The 25,986-nt window shown below is 40.9% G+C and overlaps 1 protein-coding gene across 12 annotated transcripts in view; it reads right to left on the bottom strand.

Moving 5' to 3' along the window:
• LOC115174867 (protein 4.1) overlaps window positions 1-25,986 on the bottom strand; it is a 104,655-nt gene that overhangs the window by 29,573 nt on the left and 49,096 nt on the right. For all 12 annotated transcript variants that reach the window (XR_003871875.1, XM_029733831.1, XM_029733837.1 and 9 more), the window contains exons 4-5: window positions 6,319-6,423; window positions 4,433-4,475 (exon numbers count right to left, since the gene is read on the bottom strand). Coding sequence is in view for 11 of the 12 variants with exons in the window: in XM_029733831.1 (XP_029589691.1) it covers window positions 4,433-4,475; window positions 6,319-6,423 (148 nt within the window). In the remaining variant the exon portion in view is untranslated. The remainder of the gene's footprint in view (window positions 1-4,432; window positions 4,476-6,318; window positions 6,424-25,986) is intronic.

The following is a 25,986-nucleotide window of genomic DNA, read 5'->3' as shown; positions in this document are numbered from 1 at the left end:
TCAATTCATGTGATAGGCTAGCCTCCATTCCCCAGTCACACACACCATAGAGTGCTATTACAGGGCACACAGGCACAGCAGCTTGCATGAAATGGAATTGGGAGGGGAGAGCCATATCATAGAATCATATCCACAAGCAGCAATACCCCCAGGGGAACGCGCAATGCCGTTCGGGGGCACGCCAAATAAAAATGTGATTCATTAAAAAAAGATGGACTACAAAGTTTGGGGTCACTTAGAAATGTCCTGGTTTTTGAAAGAAAAGCACATTTTTTGTCCATTAAAATAATATCAAATGTATCAGAAATACAGTGTAGACATTGTTAATGTTGTAAATAGCTATTGTAGCTGGAAATGGCAGATTTTTTATGGAGTATCTACATAGGTGTACAGAGGCCCATTATCAGCAACCATCACTCCTGTGTTCCAATGGCACGTTGTGTTAGCTAATCCAAGTTTATCATTTTAAAAGGCTAATTGATCATTAGAAAACCCTTTTGCAATTATGAAAGCACAGCTGAAAACTGCTGTTCTGATTAAAGAAGCAATAAAACGGGCCTTCTTTAGACTAGTTGAGTATCTGGAGCATCAGCATTTGACCTGGCTAGATCATGACAAATGTCCAGACAGAGGTTTGAGTTCACGAATTCCCCGTTTATTAACAACTCAAAATAAGCTACTGTTTGGCCGAAGCCCACACCAAATAAATCAAGGATCCCAGTATAAAACAACACTGACTATATCTTGTTAAGACAAAACTTGAGAGAGAACAATGGCTAAGCATGGTCTTAAACTTGCAGTGCTCCACCAACCACAAGGATGCTCGGTACCAGAACTTTCCAGGCATTCCCATGGTTGGCAGATAGTAGGTTGACTAGCATGTCGGACCCTGCCAACACTGGTTACTGGTAAGAACAACACAACAAACGAACAGCATAACACACAGCTGTCTGTGCGGGTCGCTAGAATAAGTTTAGCTGCCATTGCCAATAATACATTTTTGCAAACAATACTTTTATGCCTACCTTTGTTGATTTCAAGCACAGGCATATAGCCTACGCAGGCTACGGCTGGGAAACTCGAGGAACTCCGTTCAAGAGAGAATATTGTTATGGTGAAAGAATGACTAGCTTAAATTAATAAAAAAATGTAGGTAGAGGATAGCTAGCTATAGCAAGCTAACGTTATCTGCTGCCACTTCAACAAGAAGCAACTGTGACCACATTGATCCTAAAATCCACCCCTCCAAAGAAAGCATGGCTCCGTGGCTTCTCCGAGACGCCACCTGATCTGTGATCGGATCCATGGCCGAAGCCATGGCCGCAGCATGGCATTTCAGCAGAGCCAGCACTCGGCAGATCTTATAGAAAACTCCATAGACCATAGAGGTAAGCAAGCTTGCTAGATTTTCTCAAACAGCCGTGAGCATTATCACTGGCATAGAAGTGAACTGCTTTAGAGCCACAGTGGTAGGGACAGCATCCACTTTGAAAAGCAACTTCTTGTTAATGTCATCCTTCCATTGTTGATAGCCCTGGAAGTTGTCAGGGATGAAATGTGCCCCACAGACTGACGAGTAGACACCCAATTCGCCCGTCTCATTTTCAAATTGATCCTACTTTATGTACGTTTTTAATTCACCATGTGAGGCTAGAGATGATTTGGAGAAAACCTCAAACCCAACGTTTAGAACAATATTATAACAATTGATTTAAAAGAGTTTAATTTGGGAATGTTTTCTTGGGGTTCTCCAAGTTACTATTATATGCGTTTCTGGCATTGAGAAATAGGCGCTACACCGCCTTCAAAGAAAATGGAGTGTCCCAATATCTACCATTTCCCTGGATCCCACGGGCAGTCAGTGACCATAAACCCCTAGTGATCTCAGTTACAGACTTGGTAGTGAACTCTGCCTGCCTACAGACCAGAATCAGTCAAGTCAGTAGTCTCACTTCTCAGAAAGTGCTCCAGATCCTTTGACTATCTCACAGAGAGCAAACTGTGGCTGACAGACAGGTATAGGGCATCTGTATCTCACTCATTGACGCAAGGTGTTAAAGCGGTTCAAACAAGAGAGATAAGTCTAGAAAATAGGCATAGCTTTGGCTGCTGGACAGCCAGGAAGAAGAAAACAGAAAACTAAAAAAAAAACAGAACAACCAAAAGGCACTAATAAGCATGGCTGTGCCTGGCTTGGTGCAGTGACTGGGTCCTGGGTGACCTGCAGATGTGAGTTTGGATAATAACACATTAAAATCACTACCAGGCAGCACAATGGGTCTTTATTGCACCAGGCAGGGGTACAACACATGAAGCAGCCTTGACTGCTGCATCTTTCAGAGGGAGGATCCCATTCCCTTTCTCTCCACTGAAGGAGGGACCAGGCCAGCCCAGCGACCCTGATCATGATGTTAACGGATACATCAAGTTAAGGAGAGAGAAAGAGGCCAGTTTTGGTCCGCTGTAGACTAACAGTAGGGTAACGCATCCCAGGCCCTGGACAGGAAAGTACCTCCGCTCGGAGCTGCCGTTCCCATGGCTAGAGTGAATTCCCTCCGGGGCATACAGTCTGTGTGTTTATAAACGCGTGTCTGTGTGTTACTGGCAGTGCTAAGTGCTCTGGAAGTATCAGACTGGGGACGGGTGAGCAGCCTCCCCCCACACGTCATCCCAAACACATCCCCAACAGCCCCATCCAGAATTACTGCAATCCAGTTACCAGATGTGAAAAGAGCAGGTCACAAAAGGAGAAGATAAATAACGTATCTGCTCAAAATCCAGTAAATGGCAACAGTAACATTAGTTATTAGTTCTACTGGAATAGACTTGGGGGATAGGGGTGCTTTGTTAGGGGAAATTATAGGCTATAGTGTGGAAGCCTTTCATTAGGTTGGTATGTACTGTAAAGCCAATTAGTGTGAACTCCGGTGGCCATGTTACTTAAAACCTCTTAGGGATAGGGGGCAGTATTTTCACGGCCGGATGAAAAACGTACCCAAAATAAACTGCCTGCTATTCGGGACCAGGAGGTAGGATATGCATATTATTAGTAGATTTGGATAGAAAACACTTGAAGTTTCTAAAACTGTTTGAATGGTGTCTGTGAGTATAACAGAACTCATATGGCAGGCAAAAACCTGAGAATCCAACCAGGAAGTGGGAAATCTGAGTTGTAGTTCTTTCAAGTGATTGCCTTTACAGTATACAGTGACTTAGGGTTAATTTTGCACTTCCTAAAGCTTCCACTAGATGTCAACAGTCTTTAGAACGTTGTTTGAAGATTCTATGGTGAATTTGATAGGAATAACAGCCCAAGGAAGTAGGTGTCCCATTATAAGGCATGGGCTCAGTCACGCGCAAGGACTTGGAAGCGAGCTGAGTTCATATTCACTCCTAAAGAGAACGGATAGGTCCGGTTGGAATTTTATTGAAGATATATTAAAAACAACCTAAAGATTGATTCTATACATCGTTTGACATGTTTCTACAAACTGTAGTATAACTTTGACTTTTCGTCTGGACTGAGTAAGCATGCATGGATTTGGATAGTGAACCTAACGTGCAAACAAAATGGATGTATTTGGACATAATCTTTATCGAACATTTATTGTGGAGCTGGGGTTCCTAAGAGTGCCTTCTGATGAAGATAATCAAAGGTAAGTGAATATTTATAATGTAATATCTTAGTTTTATTGATTCCAAAATGGCGGGTTTCTGTTTGCTTGTTGTTGGTGTCTTCTGGGCTGTACTCAGATTATTGCAAATTGTGCTTTCGCCGTGAACCTTTTTTGAAATCTGACAAAGCGGTTACATTTAGGAGAAGTGTATCTATAATTCTGTGCATAACACTTCTATATTGATCAAAGTTTATGATGAGTATTTCTGTAATATGTGTGCTCATTGTGCTCATTCACCGTAGGGTTTGGAGGGAAAACATTTCTGAACATTACGCGCCAATGTAGAATGGGGTTTTGGATATAAATTTGAACTTTATTGAGCAAAACATACATGTATTGTGTAACATGAAGTCCTATGAGTGCCATCTGATGAAGATCAAAGGTTTGTGAATATTTTTGCTGTATTTCTGGTATTTGTGATGCATCTAGTTGCTTGGAAAATGGCTGTGTGGCTTTTCTTGTTTAAGTGGTGTCCTAACATAATCTAATGTTTTGCTTTCGCCGTAAAGCCTTTTTGAAATCGGACAATGTGGTTAGATTAAGGAGAATCTTATCTTTAAAATGGTGTATAATACTTGTATGTGTGAGAAATTTTAATTATGAGATTTTTGCTGTTTTGAATTTGGCGCTCTGATTTTTCACTCGCTGTTGTCAAATCAATCCCGCTAACGGGATTCGCGTGTTAAGGGGTCACTAAAAGGTTAATGAGACACTTCATACAGAAAGTTTCAAAAGGTTAAAAAGACACAACTTACTGCAGATCTGACGTTTGATCTCCTTTGTAGGGTCCAGCCAGCACTATAGAAGAGAATAAGGAGATATTAGCTGTGGTATTAACAAGTAGACAAAAATTCTAACACACTTCTACCAATTAATCACAGACTTCATATTTTCCCTGTTGAGTAACCATGGTGATTGGCCACACATGTTAGAATAATGAGCTGGGATTTGGATTCTAAAAACACTCATATTGCAATGAACTACTTGGCCAGACTCTACCACCTAAACATAGTTTCTAATCCAAATACACTAGGCCTTCCTTTTTATTTCCCTTCTCAGGTACTTTAGTAGATCAGGTATGTCAAGAAAAGTTGAATCAAAAACAAGACAGAAGGTAGCATTTGGCACAAAGCTGCTGTAAAGAACATAACTCTCAATTTAGCACCAATTCAGACCACAGACAACAAAACTAGCCATGGTGGTCATTACTGGTCTGATCCCTGAACTTCAGCACACCACTTTCATATAAACAAACAAACACACACGATGAAAACACATTCCACTAAACTTCACAGCCTAGCCTCTTCCCACGTCTCCACCCCCATGGCTAGCCTACAGTTTCCAGTTCAAAGTGGAACAAAACTCAGCATTTAGCCCCACTGCAAATATGCTGTTCTCGCTCCCAACAGTCTCCCTCACTGACTGATCTGGAGCCTGCAGAGACTGTGGAGCGTGTTGACTGTCTGTCATTAAGCTCCAATTACAGTGTGCAGGGGAGAGTTTAACATCCAGGCCCAAAGCCATAAGATGTCGTGTGGCTCAGTTGGTAGAGCATGGTGATTGCAACGCCAGGGTTGTGGGTTCGATTCCAACGGGGGACCAGTACGGGGGGAAAAAAATATAAAAATGTATGCATTCACTACTGTAAGTCGCTCTGGATGAGAGCGTCTGCTAAATGACTAAAATGTAAATGTACATTACTGATCATGTGAGGAGGATACGGTCTGTGAACAAAGCCTGGGTTCAATTACTATTTGAAATTATTTCAAATATTAAGGTGTGCTTGATTGATTGGCTGTTGCAATGGAACCAACATAAGTCCCAAAAGTGCAATTAAAATAGTATTTGAACCAGTATTGGGATCAATTCCATTTCAATTCAGGAAGTACACTGAAATGACAAATTCAGCCCATTTTGAATTGGAATTTGGTTTACTTTCTGAATTTAAATTAAATTGACCCAAACCCTTATTTAAACCAGGCCTGCTTGGCAGTGGGCAAGAGCAGAGTCAGTTTGGACTGAAGTTTGTGAGCGGAGCCTCGTTGTCTCCAACCAGTGATATTGCAGCTCTCTCCAATAAACCGTGTCGACACAGATATGGAAAATAACGGCTGTTATTCCCTGGAGGCATATCTGGGTTCTCTGGAGGTTTACTGCACACTTCAGACATCCTGTGAGGATGGGGTGGACTTAAAACACAGGGAAGTACTTTATCATCCATCACAGGTAAGAATCCCTGTTTGTTCATTCAGGCCTTTGTTAAAACGATCAATTATATGGTCTATCAGGCCCGCTGAAGGTTTAGAATTTCTAAAAGAACGCATATTGATCTTGAGGAATATTATGTGGTATCAGTTACAAGTCAAGCCATTAGTCATTGTTGCTATTGTAGCAGAGAAACAATATAAAACGTTTAGGACATAATTGCAAAAACATCTGTGCCATTAGGTGAGAAGGTTGTTATATGATACATGTTATGAAGTAGTTAGGCCTACAGTAGTACTGGTACTTCAGAAACAAAACATTAAAAAAAAATTGATTGAAGGCTTTATGTACAAGAGGAGTTTGTATTTTGTAATGCGTTTGCTGTTCTGGAAAAGCCTCTTACTGTACAAGAATGTGGTACAAAAAAATACTTTACCGTCTGGTCAGCGTTGTCTTTGTAACTCAACCCAAAGTAGTCCTTCTCCAGTAGGTTCAGGGCTTCACACACTTTGAGAAACAGGTACTGGCCTTTGGCCCGTTTCTGCAGAGAGGGAAGAACAAAGAGAAGAGAATGAAAACCATTACATGAATCATCAATTAGAAATAACAGTTGACATTTAGAAATAACGACCTACAACCTCAGCGAGGCAGATTATTTAGAGAACTGGACTCAGGATAAATATTTCTACCACCCATCATTCCTCATGCATTTCATTTAACGGAAAACACCCTTACAAAACCTTAAATTACACAATCTTTCACAGTTCGTTTCGGCAGGGTTAATTTACGTGGAGGTTGATTTATGTGGCTCATGAATGCAACAGCTGGTTGTGTGTGGAAAGTGTCAGAAACTCTAGAGAATGCACTACCCCGGGGCATCTCTTGGGTGTGAGCTGACATTTGCCCTGCAGACAGACAAACATGCAGCAGTTTGGGACAGCTTGGCAGCTCTCTTCAGCTGGTCCTGTATTCGCCTGCACAGCAGAACTAGACACAGTATGGGCATTACAGAAAAATCCCCACAGAAGCCCATGAACTGCATGATCACTGCATATTGGTCCTTTGACACTCGTGGAATGAGGGAGCAATTTGAGATGAATTGCAGTGTGGACAAAGGGGACAAACTCTACCACACACTACCTCCTCGGCGTAACACATTGCCTCAGACAGAAGGAACAATAACCATAATAAGTCCACAAAAAACAATGACACTGCATTCTAGACAGAGGGGGATAGGGGGGGAAATAAAGAATGCTGTGCATTTGTGTTTCTCCTCCTTGGGAGAGTCGAGACATTTAAGGTATGCTGGTATCAGCCACTTCAGAGAAAGACACTGTTGAGGCTTATTGAATGCCTCTTAAATTTCCCCTCTCTATGACAACAGACACTGTTACATTAGATAGTATGTTGAGTGTGTGTGCAGACTATCTGCTGAGAGGCAGCAACATGCTGGTAGCCAGAGGAGAGCAGCCCTGAGAGACATAAGTTGGCACCAGGTGGATTCTGAGTTGTGTGTGTGTGTCTAAGGTTTTGCCTTTGGTTTCAAATAAACCTCTTTACACATGACCTTGCATCTTCTGCCATGGCACGTCCCTCTGAGCTACATATTGATCAATCAGAACAGGAACGCAGTTGAATTTTTATTTACATTGTAAATAAGAATATGTTCTTAATTGACTTGCCTGGTTAGATAAGTTAAATATAACAAACAAGGCTGATGGGTAAGACAAATGTTCAGGGCCAGCTCTTTCTACTACTAAAGCACTTTAGTGCTGACTGGTCAACAGTCGTTAAGTATTGTTGGCACAGAACAAAATGGATTTTACACATGTTTACTACTGATCATGCAGAAGCCATTGCCTTGGAGTGCATTAGGCAGCACTGTAAAAAAAAACAAAAAAACAATGTCAGTTTGCCCATTAGGCAAGAGATTTCAGATGCTTCAAATTGAATCTTGGGTTACGGTGCAAATGCAATGGAACTGTCTGTGCCCTAGGCTGATAATTGTGTCCAACAGAGAGAGACCGCAGCACAAGCAGACTAGTCCTGATATGAATTACTGCCTCCTGCTCAATGTCATGTAATTCCCAATAAAATATGTTTGATGGCTACATCTCATTGGAACAAGAAAAGCAACCCAATCTCATTGGTGGGTGTAATAGTACAGAGCCACAGACAAAAGGCTTCATAAAATACTTCAGGTCGTATACTGAACATTCCATCCAAATAGGCTAACACTGTCTCTTACAGCCTTAAAAACATTTTTTTTTTTTAAATCACAGCGTTATTTACGCTATGTTCAACTGGAGGTGAGGTAAACACACATGACCCTAATCCCCAGTGTTGGTGAGAGAAATGCTCCTTCCTGAGGGCTGTCGTAACCAGGACAATGCTCCATGGAAACAAACTTGTGCATGAGAGGCAGATCATCCACTATGGGTCTCTATGGACTGAAGCTACCCGTCAAAAAGGTGTAGCTAGGCCAATGCTACGCTAGCGAACTACTAGCTTGCCTCATTAGGATTCTTCCATTGGCCAGCGCTCTACAGTGCAGGTCAATTAGCTCAGTCATTAACATGCTAACAGAGGGCACTTCAGGACCAAGGGTTTTGCCCTGTCAGCTTCAGCCTCGGAAGGAGCATAGAGCATTACCTCATTTGCAATCACACGTCAAGCGAGTTTGCGTATGTTTTACGTCAGTATTTGTGTGTACATTTCCTATACCTGTGCACCAAGCTTTGACTTACCAAGAGTGTAGACAGAGCACCAGAAATCTTCTTTGGAAACATAAAGTCATGCTTTGGCACATTACAGTAAATGAGTGGTCGAATTATGAATGCTAGCGAGTTGCCCTGTAAACACACTAAAAGTGTGTTCAATAATGCAGCGGTGCAGGAGATGATGCATACAGTGCCATGTTCCATCGTCATACTGAACCAGCCCATAGAGTAACACAGTGGCACAGCCAACAATACACCCAGTGAGGAGGACTAGCAGGCCAAGGGGAGATGGGTTAGAGCTGGGTGCAGGGCTGCAGCCTAATTGAAATTGGCAGGTTGGAACAAGCAAAAGGCCTGGGCTGTCTGCTAATGATTTAACAGAGCACATGGTTAAGGGTAGGAAGCAGTTTTTACTCACCAAAAGTAACACAGTGAGGTGAATGACTTAGTAACGTAGTTGTAGTCACGCTCGTTACCTATAACTACAGTTATTTTGTATTTTTTTTATATTTAACTTATTTCCGGATATCTTCGGAACTACCCACAATGCACTATTTCTCAACATCATATGGATGATCTACTCTGTGCTACAGAGTTTGTATGGTAGAAAAGTCAAGATGGCGTCGCTGTGAGAAGGAGTGTTTTCTCACTCTTCAAAGCAACATTGAGGGTTAGGTGGTTAAGTCTAATATTGGCTATTAATGTTGAAAGAAAGTAACTATAACTTGTTTTAGGGACATGGGATAAGTTTAGAGTTAGTTTTTATCAAGTTGAATGGGAAGAACACGACAGAAAGACAAGAGTAGACGAAATATCCAAGTCTCACAGAAGACGGCAGACATGCTAGCTAGTCTCAGCGAGAACCAGAGCAGCATGGATACACAAGAAACCGTGAACTCAAGCAAGAGAGAGAACAAAACTGACCAGGATGAAATCCTTGCAACCTCTTTACCTCAGACCATTTAAAAATCCACCAGTGAAAAAAGTAAAAGACGACATTTCCATGTCTGAACTTTTCTCTGCATTCCAGTCTCTGTCCACTAAATAAGACGCCACGCTCTCCAAAGTGTCCATCATAGAGCAGGCTACCGAAGAAACATCAAAGAAGATCGATAATTTGTCGGAAACTGTCAATCGGCTACACAAAATTGTGAGCGAGAACAAGGAAAAGGTAACATTCCTAGAGAATGAGTTGAAGAAAATGCAATCCCAAAATAATGAGCTGTATGAGAATGTAGCTGAACTTCAAAAGGTACTCTCGCAGGTGGAATCTGAAAATCCAAGGTGTAAAAGAGGTAAATGGAGAGGATATTAGAGAAGCAGTCATTAATATCCTAAGAAAAGTGGCTCCGTGCATCAGACAAGCTAAGAGACGTGATTGATGTGGTACATCGACTTGGGAAACGAAGATCTGATGGACCCCCTCGCAATATCATCTTGCACTTAACTAAGCGCCATTACAGGGACATCATCTGGAAAATGGCCAAGGGTAACAAGTTTCTGGACGAGAAGAAGCTCCGCATCAAAGAAGCTCTGATACCGCATGATCAGGCTGCCAGAGAGAAACTGTGGCCGCTTATACAGAACGCATGACAAGAGGGAAAGAAGCCTGGGTTCAACGGCCCACACGCGTTTATCGAAGGAAGAATGATTACTGGGTAACTCGGTTGACATTAACCAAATTGGAACTGTGAGTACTACCAAGAGTACAGTTAAGGTACTGCCACGAACAAATGTACCGTTCGAACTACAACTGATGAACACTTGCCAAGTAAATATATTTGTTATTCTGTTAACCACCGCTACCTCAGCCGAGCGTAGTTTTCCGTTGGAGTAATCCTCTCAAGGTTCACTGTTTGTTTTATTGTTCACATTACTACTTGTGTTATCTAATTTGTGTTCTTTCTTTTTTTAATGCAGGAGTTTATCAATTCACTCGATATCATTAGTCTGAATGCTAGGGATTTGAGAAATCTTACAAAAAGTAAAGCTTTATTTTTATATTGTAAACACAGTAACACAGATTTTGTCCTTCAGGAAACTAATTCAGGTGAAAGTGATTTGAAATTTTGGAAAGCACAAATGGGGAGATAAGGCCTATTTCAGTCATGGATCAAATCATTCTGCTGGTGTTTTGATACTTATTCACAAGTTTAAAGGTGACGTTCTAGAATCCACATCTTCACAATACGGGAGATGGGTCATAGTAACTGTTAAATTTGACAATGCTATTTCCATCATTTGTAATGTATATGGACATAACTCACACGCTCCTAATAAGACCTTTTTTACCAAGAAAGTGCAGGATTTATGCAACAAATACTCAGAGGCCTTTCTAATTATTTCAGGGGATTTTAATGAAACACCTGATGCATCTGCCTGGCGTTATTTCAATCCGGATGCCAAGGGTTATACCTGGTCCAACAAAACTGTCAAGTAAATCTAGAATAGATTTATTCCCAATTTCCCCTTTTTTGTTACAATTTGTTATAGATGTAGATCAGTTGGCTCCCTTTTCTGATCATCACTCCCTTTTCTGAATTTACAAGCTACTAAAAAAAATCAAAAGGTACTTGAGGATATTGGAAATTAAACACTTCTTAAAGATACTACTCTCATTGAAAACATAAATTCGTTAGCTAAAGATATTTTTGCAAGAAAAGACTTGGGTCATGGAAGTAGATGGTAATTTTTTAAATATAAAGTCAGAGTGGTAGCCATTAAACGTGCCAAAGAGCTGATGCAATTAAAGAACCTTAGAGAAAAAGAGATGAGCAAGCTTGACAGTTTTCTAAAGAAAGACAATCTGAAGAAGAGGAGTCTGTATTCAAGTCTTTACAACTAGAATTACAACAGCTTTACACGGATCTGGCAAAGGGTGCCTTTGTAAGGTCAAGAGCAAAATGGATTGAGGGGGAAATAAACATTAGTTACTTCTTTGCAGTTGAAAAGAGAAACAAAAGAAAATGTATAACTGCACTCAAAATTGACGATGTTTTATGCAAAGATCCCATTACAATATCATCATTTGTCAATTTCTTTTATGAAAATCTTTACAGCTCTCAATTTCAGGAAGATGGTTGTGAAAGCTGTAATTGAGGATTATTTCCACTCAGTTTGCAATTCACCTGTGTCAATTGAAGAAATTAGAGAGGCTCTGAATTCAATGAAAAAAGGGAAATCACCTGGCCCTGATGGCCTGTCAGTTGAATTCTATAGACAGTTTTGGGAGTTACTAGAAGACCCGATTTTTTATGTTTCAAGATTGCATTAAAAGTGGGGAAATGGTCTCCACTATGAAACAGAGCCTTATTTCATTGATTCCGAAGCCCGATAAGACCCTTCTCTGATTGACAATTGGAGACCAATTACTTTAAATATTGATTACAAATTGATTGCTTTGGTTTATGCAAAAAGAATAAAGAAAGGAATAGATACCATTATAAATGAGACTCAAACAGGATTTATGAAGGGCCGTCACATAAGGTCTAACATTCGTTTAGTCTTGGACCTTATAGATTATTCAGATGCAATTGACTCAGATGTGGTTGTCTTATTTTTGAACTTCTGTAAAGCCTTTGACACAATTAAACAAGAATCACTTTAGGTCTCTTAACATTTTCACCAAATCCAAAAAGTTGATAAAGTAATTCACATGTTTTCCAAAGATATAAATAGTTGTGTGTTACTAAACCTTAATACTTCCAAAAGATTTAGTATCAACAGAAGTGTATGACAGGGATGCCCAATTTCGCTTTTTTTTTTTTTCATTTTGGTTGTGGAACTTCTATCTCTAGATATTATGAATAATGCACGTTTGTATGGCTTAACCATTTTTAACAAAGAAATCAAAATTTCCCAACTGGCTGATGATACTACTCTTAAGAGACAAAGACCAGGTCTCCCATGCCCTTAATGCTATAACTGCATTTTCTATTGCATTAGGATTAAAGCTGAATCTTTCTAAATGTGAAATATTATGTTGATTTGACTCTGATGATCAAGAAATAGAAAATATTCCTGGAAAGGACTGTGTTAAATATTTAAGAATACATCTGTCAAAAAACCATTTAGTCAGACATTTGAATTTCTCTCCTAAAATTAAGAAAACCAAAAGTATATTCAATAATTGGCTACAAAGAGATCTTTCTATACTTGGGAGAGTACTTCTGTCCAAGGCAGAGGGACTGTCTCGTTTTGTGTACCCCTCATTATCGTTATGTGTAAATCCTGCTACTTGTAGAGACCAATAAGACATTTCTTGACTTCATCTGAAAATATAAGTCTCAAACTAAAAAAGTCAGTCCTTTCGAACAAAAGAGTTGAAGGCGGTCTAGAAGTGTTGGATTTTGTTAACATAAATAACAATTTCAAGATAAACTGGTTGAAAAGATGTTTGATCAATACTGATTCAATATGGTATTTCATTCCAAATAATGTGTTTAATAAGTTGGGAGGTCTTCAGTTTTTAATGAAAATGTAATTATATTCCTGAAAGATTACTTGCTAAATTGGCTAGGTTTCACCAACAAGCTTTAATGGCCTGGAAAATACATTTCCTGCACAATTTTTCCCCACAAAGCTCTTTTGTGGAATAATTCAGACATAACCGTAAGGAATAAGTCATTGTTCTACCCCAGCTGGCATGAGAGAAATATTGACTTTGTTCTTGATGTTTTCGACAACAAGGGTAATATTCTCACATATGAACAATTTATAACATTGAAAGAGTTTCCAATACCTTTCAGAGAGTTTATTTCTGTGATCAAAGCCGTTCCCAGTGGTCTAACTACACTAATGAAAACTCATCATCTTAGCTTTGGTAATGATCACAAAGTTTATCCAAAACTCAGACTGGAAGGCGTGGGATTACTTGAGAAATCTTGTTGTAATAAATATATAAGACAAATTCTTAATTCACAAAACCAACTTACACCGAGAGGAAAGTTTTTCTGTAACATGCTTATTAATGACATTGTCTGGGAATATGCATGGTTAAGGCCTTACAAATATTGTATACCAAACAAAGTTAAGGAAGTGCACTTCAAAATTTTACATAAGATATTTCCACGTAATTCTATGATATCCAAATTTGTGGCTATTGATGATATCTGCGTTTTTTGTGAAAAAAGGTGAGGATCTGTCTCATTTGTTCTTTGAATGTAAATTTGTCCGAATTTTTGGGAAAACCTTGCAAAAATACTTATTTACCATTATGTTTTTGACATGAAAGATATATGTTACTATTGCAATGATAACAAGACCACTGAAATGATTGTGAATTTCTTGTTGCCAAATACTTCATACACAAACCAAAATTCTATACCAAAATTGCATTTCTTTTTGATTGAATTTAACTATTTAATTAAAACATTAACCCTAGTGAACAATAACAAGAATAACATTTTCCTAAATCATTACAATTTTTTTTCAGAGTGATTACAATTGCACTAGAATTGTTTATTTTCTTTAGATTTGTTTGTTTCAGTATTTTCTCGTTAATACCTGCGTTCTGTTTTGTATGATGTAACACGGAACCCAAACCAGCTGCGCGCGTGCGCCATCATGCATAAATGTATTTTGTCCCCCTACACCAAACGTGATCACGACATGCAGGTTAAAATATCAAAACAAACTCTGAACCAATGACATTAATTTGGGGACAGGTCGAAAAGCATTAAACATGTATGGCAATTTAGCTAGTTAGCTTGCACTTGCTAGCTAATTTGTCCTATTTAGCTAGCTTGCTGTTGCTAGCTAAGTTATCCTGGTATATAAACATTGAGTTATTATTTTACCTGAAATGCACAAGGTCCTCTACTCCGATAATTAATCCACACATAAAACGGCCAACCGAATCGTATCTAGTCATCTCTCCTCCTTCCAGGCTTTTTCATTTTTGAACTTATATGGTGATTGGCATCTACACTTTCATAGTATTACCACAACATCCGGCAAAACACTTCGTCTTTCAATCACCCACGTGGGTATAACCAATGAGGAGATGGCACGTGGGTACCTGCTTCTATAAACCAATGAGGAGATGGGAGAGGCAGGACTTGCAGCGCGATCTGCGTCACAAATAGAAAGGAGTTCTATTTTAGCCCTTGGCAACGCAGACGCTCGTTGGCGCGCACGAGTGAGCAGTGTGGGTGCAATAAGTGAATAACATGGATTTCTACATTTATTTTGCGATGCTCGTGCACGTGACGTGTCCGGTCAGCATGTCAGAATGTAAATTGTTGATCTGTATTTAAAAAAATTCAATACTGTTTGTATGGTAGCTCGTAGATATATCAAGCTGGCTAACGTTAGCTACACCTTATGCTCTTTACTGACTTTGTGGCTGTGTTATCTAGTGGGAAACCGTTAGCACTGTATGCTCTGGTGCCTTCTTGCTATGGGCTCAAAACAAGAGAAAGATCAAACCTGCTGGCTCTAATTGTGTAATGATGGTACCTCGTCTGTTCACCTTTCTGTTATGTCAACTTTTCGGCATGTTCTCTGAAGTAGGCTACGGGAGATTGGTAACATGTCCGACCTTGGCTTAGTGCTAACATGCTAGCTGACATCTAGAATTTATTTAGGATTTTTCGCGCTATAGCTATTAGATTTTCACAGACTCTTACCATCTGTAAGATTCTGCTCTTTTGAGCTGGGATTATGTTTTAGTTGTGTTCTATTGGTCTCCAGTAGTTAGGCTCGAGCATGCTGACCATAGCCGTGCTGGTTGGCTAGGCTAATAGCTAACGTTAGTTGGCTAAATAGCTAATGTTAGCTGGATAGCTTTTTTTTGCTGGCTGGCTAGCTAAGATAACTGCATATAACTAACATTCTTTGATATATTCTTTGACGTATTTCAAAAACATTGGTTTACTTGAATGCCGCTGTAAGCTAGGTGTTGATAGCAACTGGCTGACTCATTCAGTGCTAATGTAACATTCGCAGGCTGGTAGGGATAACGTTCGCAGGCTAGTTGATTTGCAAGAGTGAATCTTTACAGCAGGATTTTAGTCAGGGATGCCAACTGGTGAAGGACTAAAAAGGTGACATTTTTCCTGCACGGAAACACAAAAAACCTGTGTAAAGAGCAAGAAACTGTGCTTATTTGTATGTCGTTACGATACCAAAATTGGACTAGTGATGCGATACCAGGCAAAGTATCACGATAGAGTAGTAGGCCTATAGCGTTGTAGAACGCGTAGGGGCGCATTCTGTGCTCAGTCAATGACTTCGATTTGAGAAACAGACTTTGGATCGACAAGATTCACACGGGTGGCCTATTTTGAGATCAAAACGGCGAATATCACCAAAAGTGATGTTTGTATCCCTGCTTAGCGACGGTATTTAAAAAATATATATAATCATATTTGATAGTTACATATTGGGATATTCTTTTTGACAATATCGCAATATTTGTGATAATTGTCTGTACCTGCACCAAATTTTTCTTTCATAGTTTGTTTTCTATCTTTTTAAATAGGGGGCCAATATCTTTTCAGCACTTTAATTTCAATGACTGATCAAACTAATTTTCTCGTCTCTGTGCAGCAGATAAACTGACTAGTGAGTGTCTATTAGGTACAAACATCTAGTACTGGGTCGGACCCCCCTTTGCCTCCTGAACCGCCAGAATTCTTCAGGGCATTCAACAAGGTGTCGGAAACGTTTCACAGGGATCTTGGTCCACGCTGACGCGATGGCATCCCGCAGTTGCTGCAGAGGTACATTCCTGCTGCGAACAGCCCGTTCCATCTCATCCCAAAGATGTTCTATTGGGTTGAGGTCTGGGGACTGTGCAGGCCACTCAAGTAAACTGAACTCGCTGTCATCTTTCAGGTGATGATTTTCCACTCCTCAATTTTCCAGTGTTGGTGATCACGTGCCCACTGGAGCGGCGGCTTCTTGTTTTTAGCTGATAGTCGTGGAACCCAGGTGGTCGTCTGCTGCAATAGCCCATTCGTAACAATGTTCGACGAGTTGGGAGTTCTGAGATGCTGTTCTGCACTCCACTGTTGTACTGCACCATTATTTGTCTGTTTGTGGCCCACCTGTTAGCTTGCACGATTCTTGCTATTCTCCTTCCACCTCTCAATGAGCTGTTTTCGCCCACAGGACTGCTGCTATCTGGACGTGTTTTGGGTGTCGCACTATTTTTCAGTAAATGTGAAAAGCCCAAGAGTGTGGCCGCTTCTGAGATACTGGATCCAGCGCGCCTGGCACCGACGATCATACCACACTCAAAGTCACTTAGGTTATTGGTTTTGCCCATTCTAACATTCAATTGAACAGTAACTGAATGCCTCATTGCCTGTCTCTCACTGTCTGTAGGAGCAATCCATTTTTGTGAACGAGGTGGTGAGTGAATATTGTGAGCAATATGTTTGGAACATCGAATCGCAAAACATATAGAATCGTGAGAATCACAATACATATCGTATTGGCACCTACGTTACATGAGGTCCCTGGCAATTCCCAGCCCTATGATTTCTATAAGGGCACTCACAGGGTACACCTCTCATAAGGCCTTTTCAGATTTGCACCATAAAAAAAACAGTACCAAAGTAGGCCTACACATTGCCCTACTAAACAAATGACAGATTTGGCCAAAAATCGAGGCCTCTAAACACTGGGAATCCACACAGGCTTTCTACTCATTTGGCTTTATGGGAGCATTCCTGATGGTCTGGATATTGTTTTTCAATCAGAGAAGGGACGGTTCCATCTCTGGGGAATTAGAGACCGGGTGGGAGAGAGGGACAGGGTGGGGGAGAGACAGAGGGGAGTATGTGACTCCGTCTGTCCATGGCTGGAAGTCAAGAACCCTGATATCCAGATGCAGTTTTATAATTTCCCATAGGCTTTTAGAGAATCAGCTGGAAAACACTCCACCTCTTCTTCTCCAAAACGATGAGAATCAAATTCATACATAGAAACATCTAGAAAATTGTGGGGCAAGGAGAGAATGTGACAGACAATAACTCAAACACCCTTAAAAGCCTTTTGGTTTCTATCTGCAGAGAGGTGTGTTGTGTGATGGCGAGGCTGGTCTCTCTGGATCCCCAGAGCTCTGGGCTGTTACAGCAGATTAGACTCAAATGTATCCATCGGGACTGGAGCCCTAATGCTCGATGAGCTGGATGGCTAAATAATGCAGCAGGAGTCTGTAGCCAAGCAAAGCGCAGTGGAGGCAACATTGTACTGCACAGAGCCACACCACTGGCTGAAGAAGAGAGGACCGTGTTGCTGCACTCACTGACTGTGCCTCTCCTCTCTAATGAGCCCCAGACGCCATTACGGTTTGTTGACACACAACATATTATGGTTTCATTACATTTACATTTAAGTCATTTAGCAGACGCTCTTATCCAGAGCGACTTACAAATCACCTTAAGATATCCAGTGGAACAACCACTTTACAATAGTGCATCTAAATCTTTCGGGGGGGGGGGGGGGGGGGGGTAGAAGGATTACTTTATCCTATCCCAGGTATTCCTTAAAGAGGTGGTGTTTCAGGTGTCTCCGGAAGGTGGTGATTGACTCCGCTGTCCTGGCGTCGTGAGGGAGCTTGTTCCACCATTGGGGTGCCAGAGCAGCGAACAGTTTTGACTGGGCTGAGCGGGAGCTGTGCTTCTTCAGAGGTAGGGAGGCGAGCAGGCCAGAGGTGGATGAACGCAGTGCCCTTGTTTGGGTGTAGGGCCTGATCAGAGCCTGAAGGTACGGAGGTTTCATCACTCTTATATTGCAAGGCACTCACAACGCAAGGGAAAATACTGTATGCGTGAGGACAAGGATATACTGTACCTTGAGTTGCAGGGCTTTGTCAGAGTGATTGAGAATCATGTGTAGTGTGTAGTACCAGAGCACTGTGTTTCTAAGATAGCTTGAGTCTAATGCATTAGCTCTCTCGCCGGTACTACAGAGTGAGCGGAGATTCATTTATAGGCTAGTCCTCTTTAGATATGCATGAATATTATTTTCCAGTACACTGACATTACCGAAAGGGTTGATTGATGGAAGATCAATAAAGTAGGCGACAGGAGAATGAAGGATTGGATAATCAGAGTCGTGCCCAATGGCACCTCATGCCCATAACACACACACGATGATCCCTCTGGATGACAGACGCACACCCCAGGCCCATCCCACCAGTGGATCCACCCTGAAGCCCAGACCCCCAGAGGGAGAGAGACTGATTAGGGGCAAGAGGAGGAGAGAGGAAAAGGAAAGAGGGGGAGGGAGGAGAAGGGGGGAAGAGGAGGGTGCCGCCGAGGCTGCAGTCTCCCAGAGACACCTCAATGCCCCACTGAGTTCTAATGGGCTCGGTCTGCCTGGCCTGGGTGCTACACAGCCCAGCAGAGACGGGGAGGGCGGGTAGAGAGACCCGGAGAGCCTCAGAGAGTTCCAGCAGGCTCCATTCTGCACAACTTCTCAGGGTAGAGAGATTAGAGAGTACCTTGGAGTCAGAGAGAGAGTAAACTCAGGCTGTGCTAGTGTTTTTAAGAGTTAGAGCCCTCATTTTGCATTGACATTAGCTAGCAGTTGAGTGACGATTAAGGAACTAAACAACGAGAAGAGCAGCCTATAAATAATTTTTTCAAAGGGAGACTGTTGAGAATGTCTGAAGCGACCCTAGTGTGTTAACATGAGACATGCAATTGTTTTCCACTGAGGGTTAGTGTTGGCGCTTGCTTTGCTTCTCCCCCAAAAATTAAGGTTAATCTCTGGAACGCTTTGTTGTCCTCATTCATTTTCTAAACGCTCCCAGATAGATGTAATTCCTCCACTGCAGTCTCATTATAAATTTGCCACTGTCTTCTGGCTGAATACTCCCCAACAATGGCATGTACTGATGCCTCAGCTTTTCTGAAACTGCGAACAAAGCTGTCTCTGTTCAAACAGCACTGTGCAATTAGTGTTGGACCCCATTCACAAACCATACCTCCATCGCAAAACGCATGTTCAGCGGCCCTGGGATCCACCATTAACACTGTCGATCACACAGTGCAACCCTCTCTAGCCTCTAGGATAGTAAAATGACTAGCCTACACATGAATAACCAATGAGACAGTCAAAAGCAATAACATAACAGATCAGAGCCTGGTGAGGTAGACTTCAACAACCGCTACCAACTAGCTCTAACACTTGACTTGTAATTATGAATAAAGAAGCTCCATCTATCCTACTGAGTGGATCATTGGATCACTGCCCTCTGTCACTTCTCCCTCTTCCTAGTCCTTTATTCTTTTATATGTAGACATAACTGGCTGACTGACTGGAGGATATGATGACTGGTTATGAGTTTGCAGTCAGGGAGGGTTGGTTTGCCATGTGTCTGCGGGGGACAGCAGATGCTACAGGTTTAATCTGTGGGGGGCGCAGGACCCCCCGCTAATCTGCCCTGCCCGTGGTAGGCTTCAGAGAACCAGACGTGAACACCAGACGAGCCCCCACCGTCCACCCTGCTTTTACCCCAGCCAGGCCCTGGGGCTTGGGCAGGGGTGTCACCCGCCCCAATCCCTACGTCAAGGTCAGGGGTTAAGGGCCGGTCCTCTCAATCAGCTCATTGGCTGATCTTTTACCCACTTCCATCAGTATGAGCGCTTACCCCAGTAGTGCAAAACATAAGTGGTTCCCAAACTGTGGAGTGTCATAAATTTCAAGATCAATTAGCTCATGTCAGCTAACCTTTTTTCACTAGGTTTACCCACATAGATTGTTGTAATGTTCGAATCATTAAAAAAAATATAACATGAACACACATTAGACATGACAAAATGTATGGAATTGCAAGAAAAGTTGCTTTAAAACTGCAAAATTGTCTTTGCGCCTACGACAAAACAGAGTTGCAGGACATAAACCTGCAAAATGTTCTTTCCAACAAGAGGAGTGAACAGTTTGGGTTATGTACAGTGCACAAGATGTGGGGCGCACTCGCAAGATGTTCCCCAATGTTGGAACGGGGACCGGAGTGAAAAAGTTTGGGAACCTGTGCATTGCACCACATTACTCCCACCCATACTCAGGCTTCATGTGCATCCGAGGACCAGAGAGAGAGGGCATCCAGCCCTCCACCAGACACAGGCCCAGTCCAGTCCAATGATCTCCTAGCCCTAGACACACAACACTGATCATTATACAGCCATGCCAGATGATAGCCCACATCATTAAAACCCATGGAAGAAGCCAAATGGAGCCAGACTTAACTTGAGCTAAGGTCCAATGTAGTGAAAGCTAATTCACCTGTACAGTACCAGTCAAAAGTTGGGACACGTACTCATTCGAGGGTTTTTCTTTATTTTTACTATTTTCTACATTGTAGAATAATAGTGAAGACATCAGAACTGTGTAATAGCACATACAGTTCAAGTCAGAAGTTTACATACACTAAGTTGACTGTGTCTTTAAACAGCTTGGAAAATTCCAGAAAATGATGTCATGGCTTTAGAAGCTTCTGATAAATGATGTCAATTAGCCTGAGTCAATTGGAGGTGTACCTGTGGATGTGTTTCAAGGCCTACCTTCAAACTGTGCCTCTTTGCTTGACATCATGGGAAAATCAAAAGAATTCAGCCAAGACCTCAGGAAAACAAATTGGAGATCTCCACAAGTCTGGTTAGTCCTTGGGAGCAATTTCCAAATGCCTGAAGGTACCATGTTCATCTGTACAAACAATAGTACGCAACTATAAACACCATGGGACCACGCAGCCGTCATACCGCTCATGAAGGAACGGTGTTCTGTTGTCTCCTAGAGATGAACGTACTTTGGTGCGAAAAGTGCAAATCAATCCCAGAACAACAGCAAAGGACCTTGTGAAGATGCTGGAGGAAACAGGTACAAAAGTAGCTATATCCACAGTAAAACTAGTTCTATATCAACATAACCTGAAAGGCTGCTCAGAAAAGCCACTGCTCCAAAACCGGCATAAAAAAGCCAGACTACGGTTTGCAACTGCACATGGAGACAAAGATCCTACTTTTTGGAGAAATGTCTTCTGGTCTGATGAAACAAAAATAGACCTGTTTGGCCATAATGACCATCGTTATGTTTGGAGGAAAAGGGGGGAGGCTTGCAAGCTGAAGAATACCATGCCAACCGTGAAGCACGGGGGTGGCAGCATCATGTTGTGGGGGTGCTTTGCTGCAGGAGGGACTGGTGCACTTCACAAAATAGATGGCATCATGAAGTCAGAAAATTATGTGGATATATTGAAGCAACATCTCAAGATATCAGTCAGGAAGTTAAAGCTTGGTCACAAATGGGTCTTCCAATTGGACAATGACCCCAAGGATACTTCCAAAGTTGTGGCAAAATGGCTTCAGGACAACAAAGTCAAGGTATTGGAGTGACCATCACAAAGCCCTGACTTCAATCCTATAGAAAAGTTGTGGGCAGAACTGAAAAAGCGTGTGCGAGCAAGGAGGCCTACAAACCTGACCGTTACACCAGCTCTGTCAAGAGGAATGGACCAAAATTCACCGAACATATTGTGGGAAGCTTGTGGAAGGCTCCCTGAAACGTTTGACCCAAGTTAAACAATTTAAAGGCAATACACTCAATTAGTATTTGGTAGCATGTAAACTTCTGACGCATTGGGAATGCGATGAAAGAAATAAAAGCTGAAATAAATATTCTCTCTACTATTATTCTGGCATTTCACATTCTTAAAATAAAGTGGTGAACCTAACTGACCTAAGACAGGGAATTTTTACTAGGATTAAATGTCTGGAATTGTTAAACTGAGTTTAAATGTATTTGGCTAAGGTGTATGTAAACCTCCGACTTCAACTGTATGGACCAAAAAAAGTGTTAACCAAAAAATATTTTTTGATTTTTGATTCTTCAAAGTAGCCACCCTTTGCTTTGACGACAGCTTTGCACACTCTTGGTACGCACTCAACCAGCTTCAAGAGGAATGGCTGGATGTGTGTTTTGGATCATTGTCCTGTTGGAAAAACAAATGACAGTGGGACTAAGTGCAAACCAGCGCTGCAGAATGCTGTGGTAGCCATGCTGGTTAAGTGTGCCTTGAAATCTAAATAAATCACAGACCGTGTCACCAGCAAAGCACCATCACGCCACCTCCGTGCTTTACGGTGGGAACTACACATGCAGAGATCATCTGTTCACCTACTCTGTGTCTCACAAAGACATAGCGGTTGAAACCAAAAATTGACAGATTTCCACCGGTCTAATGTCAATTTCTCGTATTTCTTGGCCCACGCAAGTCTCTTCTTCTTATTGGTGTCCTTTAGTTGTGGTTTCTTTGCAGAAATTCAACCATGAAGGCCATATTCACGCAGTCTCCTTTGAACAGTTGATGTTGAGATGCCTGTTACTTGAACTCTGCGAAGCATTTATTTGGGCTTCAATTTCTGAGGCTGGTAACTCTACATGAACTTATCCTCTGCATCAGAGGTAACTCTGGGTCTTCCTTTCCTGTTTGCAACTGCACTTGAAGAAACTTAAAAAGCTCTTGGAATTTTCCAGATTAACCGACCTTCATGTCATTAAGTAATGGACTGTCATTTCTCTTTGCTTATTTGAGCTGTTCTTGTTCTAATAGACTTGGTCTTCTACCAAATAGGGCTATCTTCTGTATACCACCCCTACCGTGTCACAACACAACTTACTGGCTCAAACGCATTAAGAAATTCGACAAATTAACTTTTAACAAGACATCTGTTATATGTGACAACCTCATGAAGCTGGTTGAGAGAATGCCAAGAGTGTGCCAAGCTGTCAAAGGGAAAGGGTGGCTACTTTGAAGAATCTCAAATATAAATTTGATTTGTTGAATACTTTTGTGTTTACTACATGATTTCATGTGTGTTATTTCATAGTTTTGACGTCTTCACTATTATTCTACAAATGTAAAAAATAGTAAAAATAAAGAAAAACCCTTGAATGGGTAGACGTCCAAACTTTTGACTGGTACTGTATACTGACATTACAATAATGAGTAAAACCATCTGATATGTGGAGCTGGAGAAACAATACATGATCTCATCAAACAGAAAAAATGTTTGAAAAATAACTGATTTGAGATGCAGGCTAGAGTGATATAGAATTCAGTCACAAACCTGTCCAATAATAACAGCTATACCATGCAGTGACGGTGAGAGCCATTTATTGAGCCAAGACTGGCTGCCTTGATGTGTTCAGCCTCTCTATCCTACCTCTTACAGGGCACACCAGAATTTACTAAGCAACCATGCTAATGATTACCTGGCTCAAGACCAAAAGTGAAATAATCATAATTTACTGCATTCCAGAGATGGGCCTAAATCAACAATAAATCCTTTAATCCGGCTGAGATTTAGACCTACCAAATACAGTATTAGCAACGTCACTTGGGTTGTCATGGTCCCTGAGAGAAGCAGAGTCAGCTAAACGGTTAAATCTCATCACCCTGATGTTCCTGTCTCTGTGCCCTAGATAGTTGAGTGAATATCATGAAACCAGTTTTAACCAAGACAGTTGCAAATTGAGTTGGAACAACATGATGCATCTGCAACAATCAACTGTCATTCTGAAGACTAAGATGCCTAGTTTATGGCACAGTTATCTTTTAAATCAATGTTACATATTCACCTGAATTTTGTGCATTTCCAACCCAAATTCACATTACCGAAATGTGTCCAGATTAAATTTGCAGGTAATTTTACTTTAGAAAAACGTAACTTTCAATAAATCATAAAAATAGTATACTGGTTGAAGTTTACAGCAAACTCTTTATTACGTATAATATTGTCTGGACATGTTTCTCGTTACATTAAGACTTTTTGAAGTTGCTGTAAACACTTTAATCGTTTATAAAAAATATATATATATTTAATGACCCACTTATCATCTAGAGGAGAACAAGTTAAATTTCTTCACTTAAGCCTTCTCAAATGCCCCCTTTACAACACTTGACCTTCTCATTAGCGAAATTACTAAAAAGCTCAAAATGGGAAAAACTTTCAGAATCATTACCTTAATGGTTCTCCCGAGTGGCGCAGCGGTCTAAGGCACTGCATCTCAGTGCAAGAGGCGTCACTATAGTACCTTGTTCAAATCCAGGCTGGATCACTACCGTCCGTGATTGGGAGTGCCATAGGGCAGCGCACAATTGGTCCAGCGTCGTCTGGGTTTGGCCGGTTTAGGCAGTGATTGTAAATAAGAATTTGTTCTTAACTGACTTGCCTAGTTAAATAAAAAGGCATGAAAAGGGCTTTAGTGGTGTGGTCTCGTCATTGCGTTCTCCTATTACTTCCAGATTGCGCTAAGGACATTACCGAAACACAAATTTCTCATTACAGCAATTTTTAGGTTGGTTTTGGTAATGCGAAACTTAATGTAATGATAATAAGCTAATTCTAATGTAGTCAATAGGTGTGCTGGTAGCTTTAATTATTTATATACTGTATAGATGTTTTGTAAAACAGTTATTTGATAAAGTAGGGGTTGTTAAGAAATATGGGTGTTTAAACCATTTAATTTACTTAAAGCCACCATCTGGAGTTTGTGTTTAAGTAAACAACCCTGCCACTTAGAGGATATCCCCCATTTTGACAATTGTACCCATTTTAGCACTTAACTATACTGTAGTTTGAGAGCCCAAGACAGGTTTGTCAATATCCCCACATATTTAGATACTTTATAGGCATATCATGTTATGCCATGTGCCCATAGGATACCATTCAATTTAGATAGATATACTCTTAAAATACATAATTGCTTACCAAAAACATCCAAAAGTCGAATTCAAGGTAGAAAGGAGGAGTTGGAGAAGTCAAGAAGCTGTGATGTATTTTTGCTCACTATAATCCATTATACAGGATGCGAGTAGGTGAATGACGTTTCGTTGTCAAGCTGTCTCGTGGAAGACATCAAAATAAATCTCAGCTTTTTTTGGAGTGCTCCAACTTTGTCAAAGTTGTTGAGCACCCCACCATCCCTTTGATTGCTGAAGTGCAAAGGCCCACCAGAACTCACATCTAAAATACCTTAAAATCATAAATAACCACTTCCTAACATACTAATAGTGGCTGTAAAGACATTGGAGAAATTCGTTTTTTTTTTATGCTTAAGTCCACTTTTGACATTGAAAATACATGCATGTAAATATAGTACTTATGCCAAAATAAAGGGTGATTTTTAGTAAAATTCAAGTCATTTAGGATTAACAAATGACAGTTTGATGATGTATTGGGTTACTGAATCTCTAATAGAGCTCAGTAGTTTTAATGGCAAACAACGCAACATTAATTACTGAAACAAGCATTCTCATCTCCGAAATGTGCTTATCATTACCTTAATGCACCAATATTTAGGAGATATCTGATAGAGAACAAAAAGCACAATATCCAAATGTGTACAGTAAAATAACATGAACA

Source organism: Salmo trutta, chromosome 35, assembly GCF_901001165.1.
Source record: "Salmo trutta chromosome 35, fSalTru1.1, whole genome shotgun sequence".
In the NCBI taxonomy this organism is placed as follows: domain Eukaryota; kingdom Metazoa; phylum Chordata; class Actinopteri; order Salmoniformes; family Salmonidae; genus Salmo; species Salmo trutta.
Note: the sequence above shows the minus strand (reverse complement) of the source record. Positions and strands in the feature narration are given on the sequence as shown.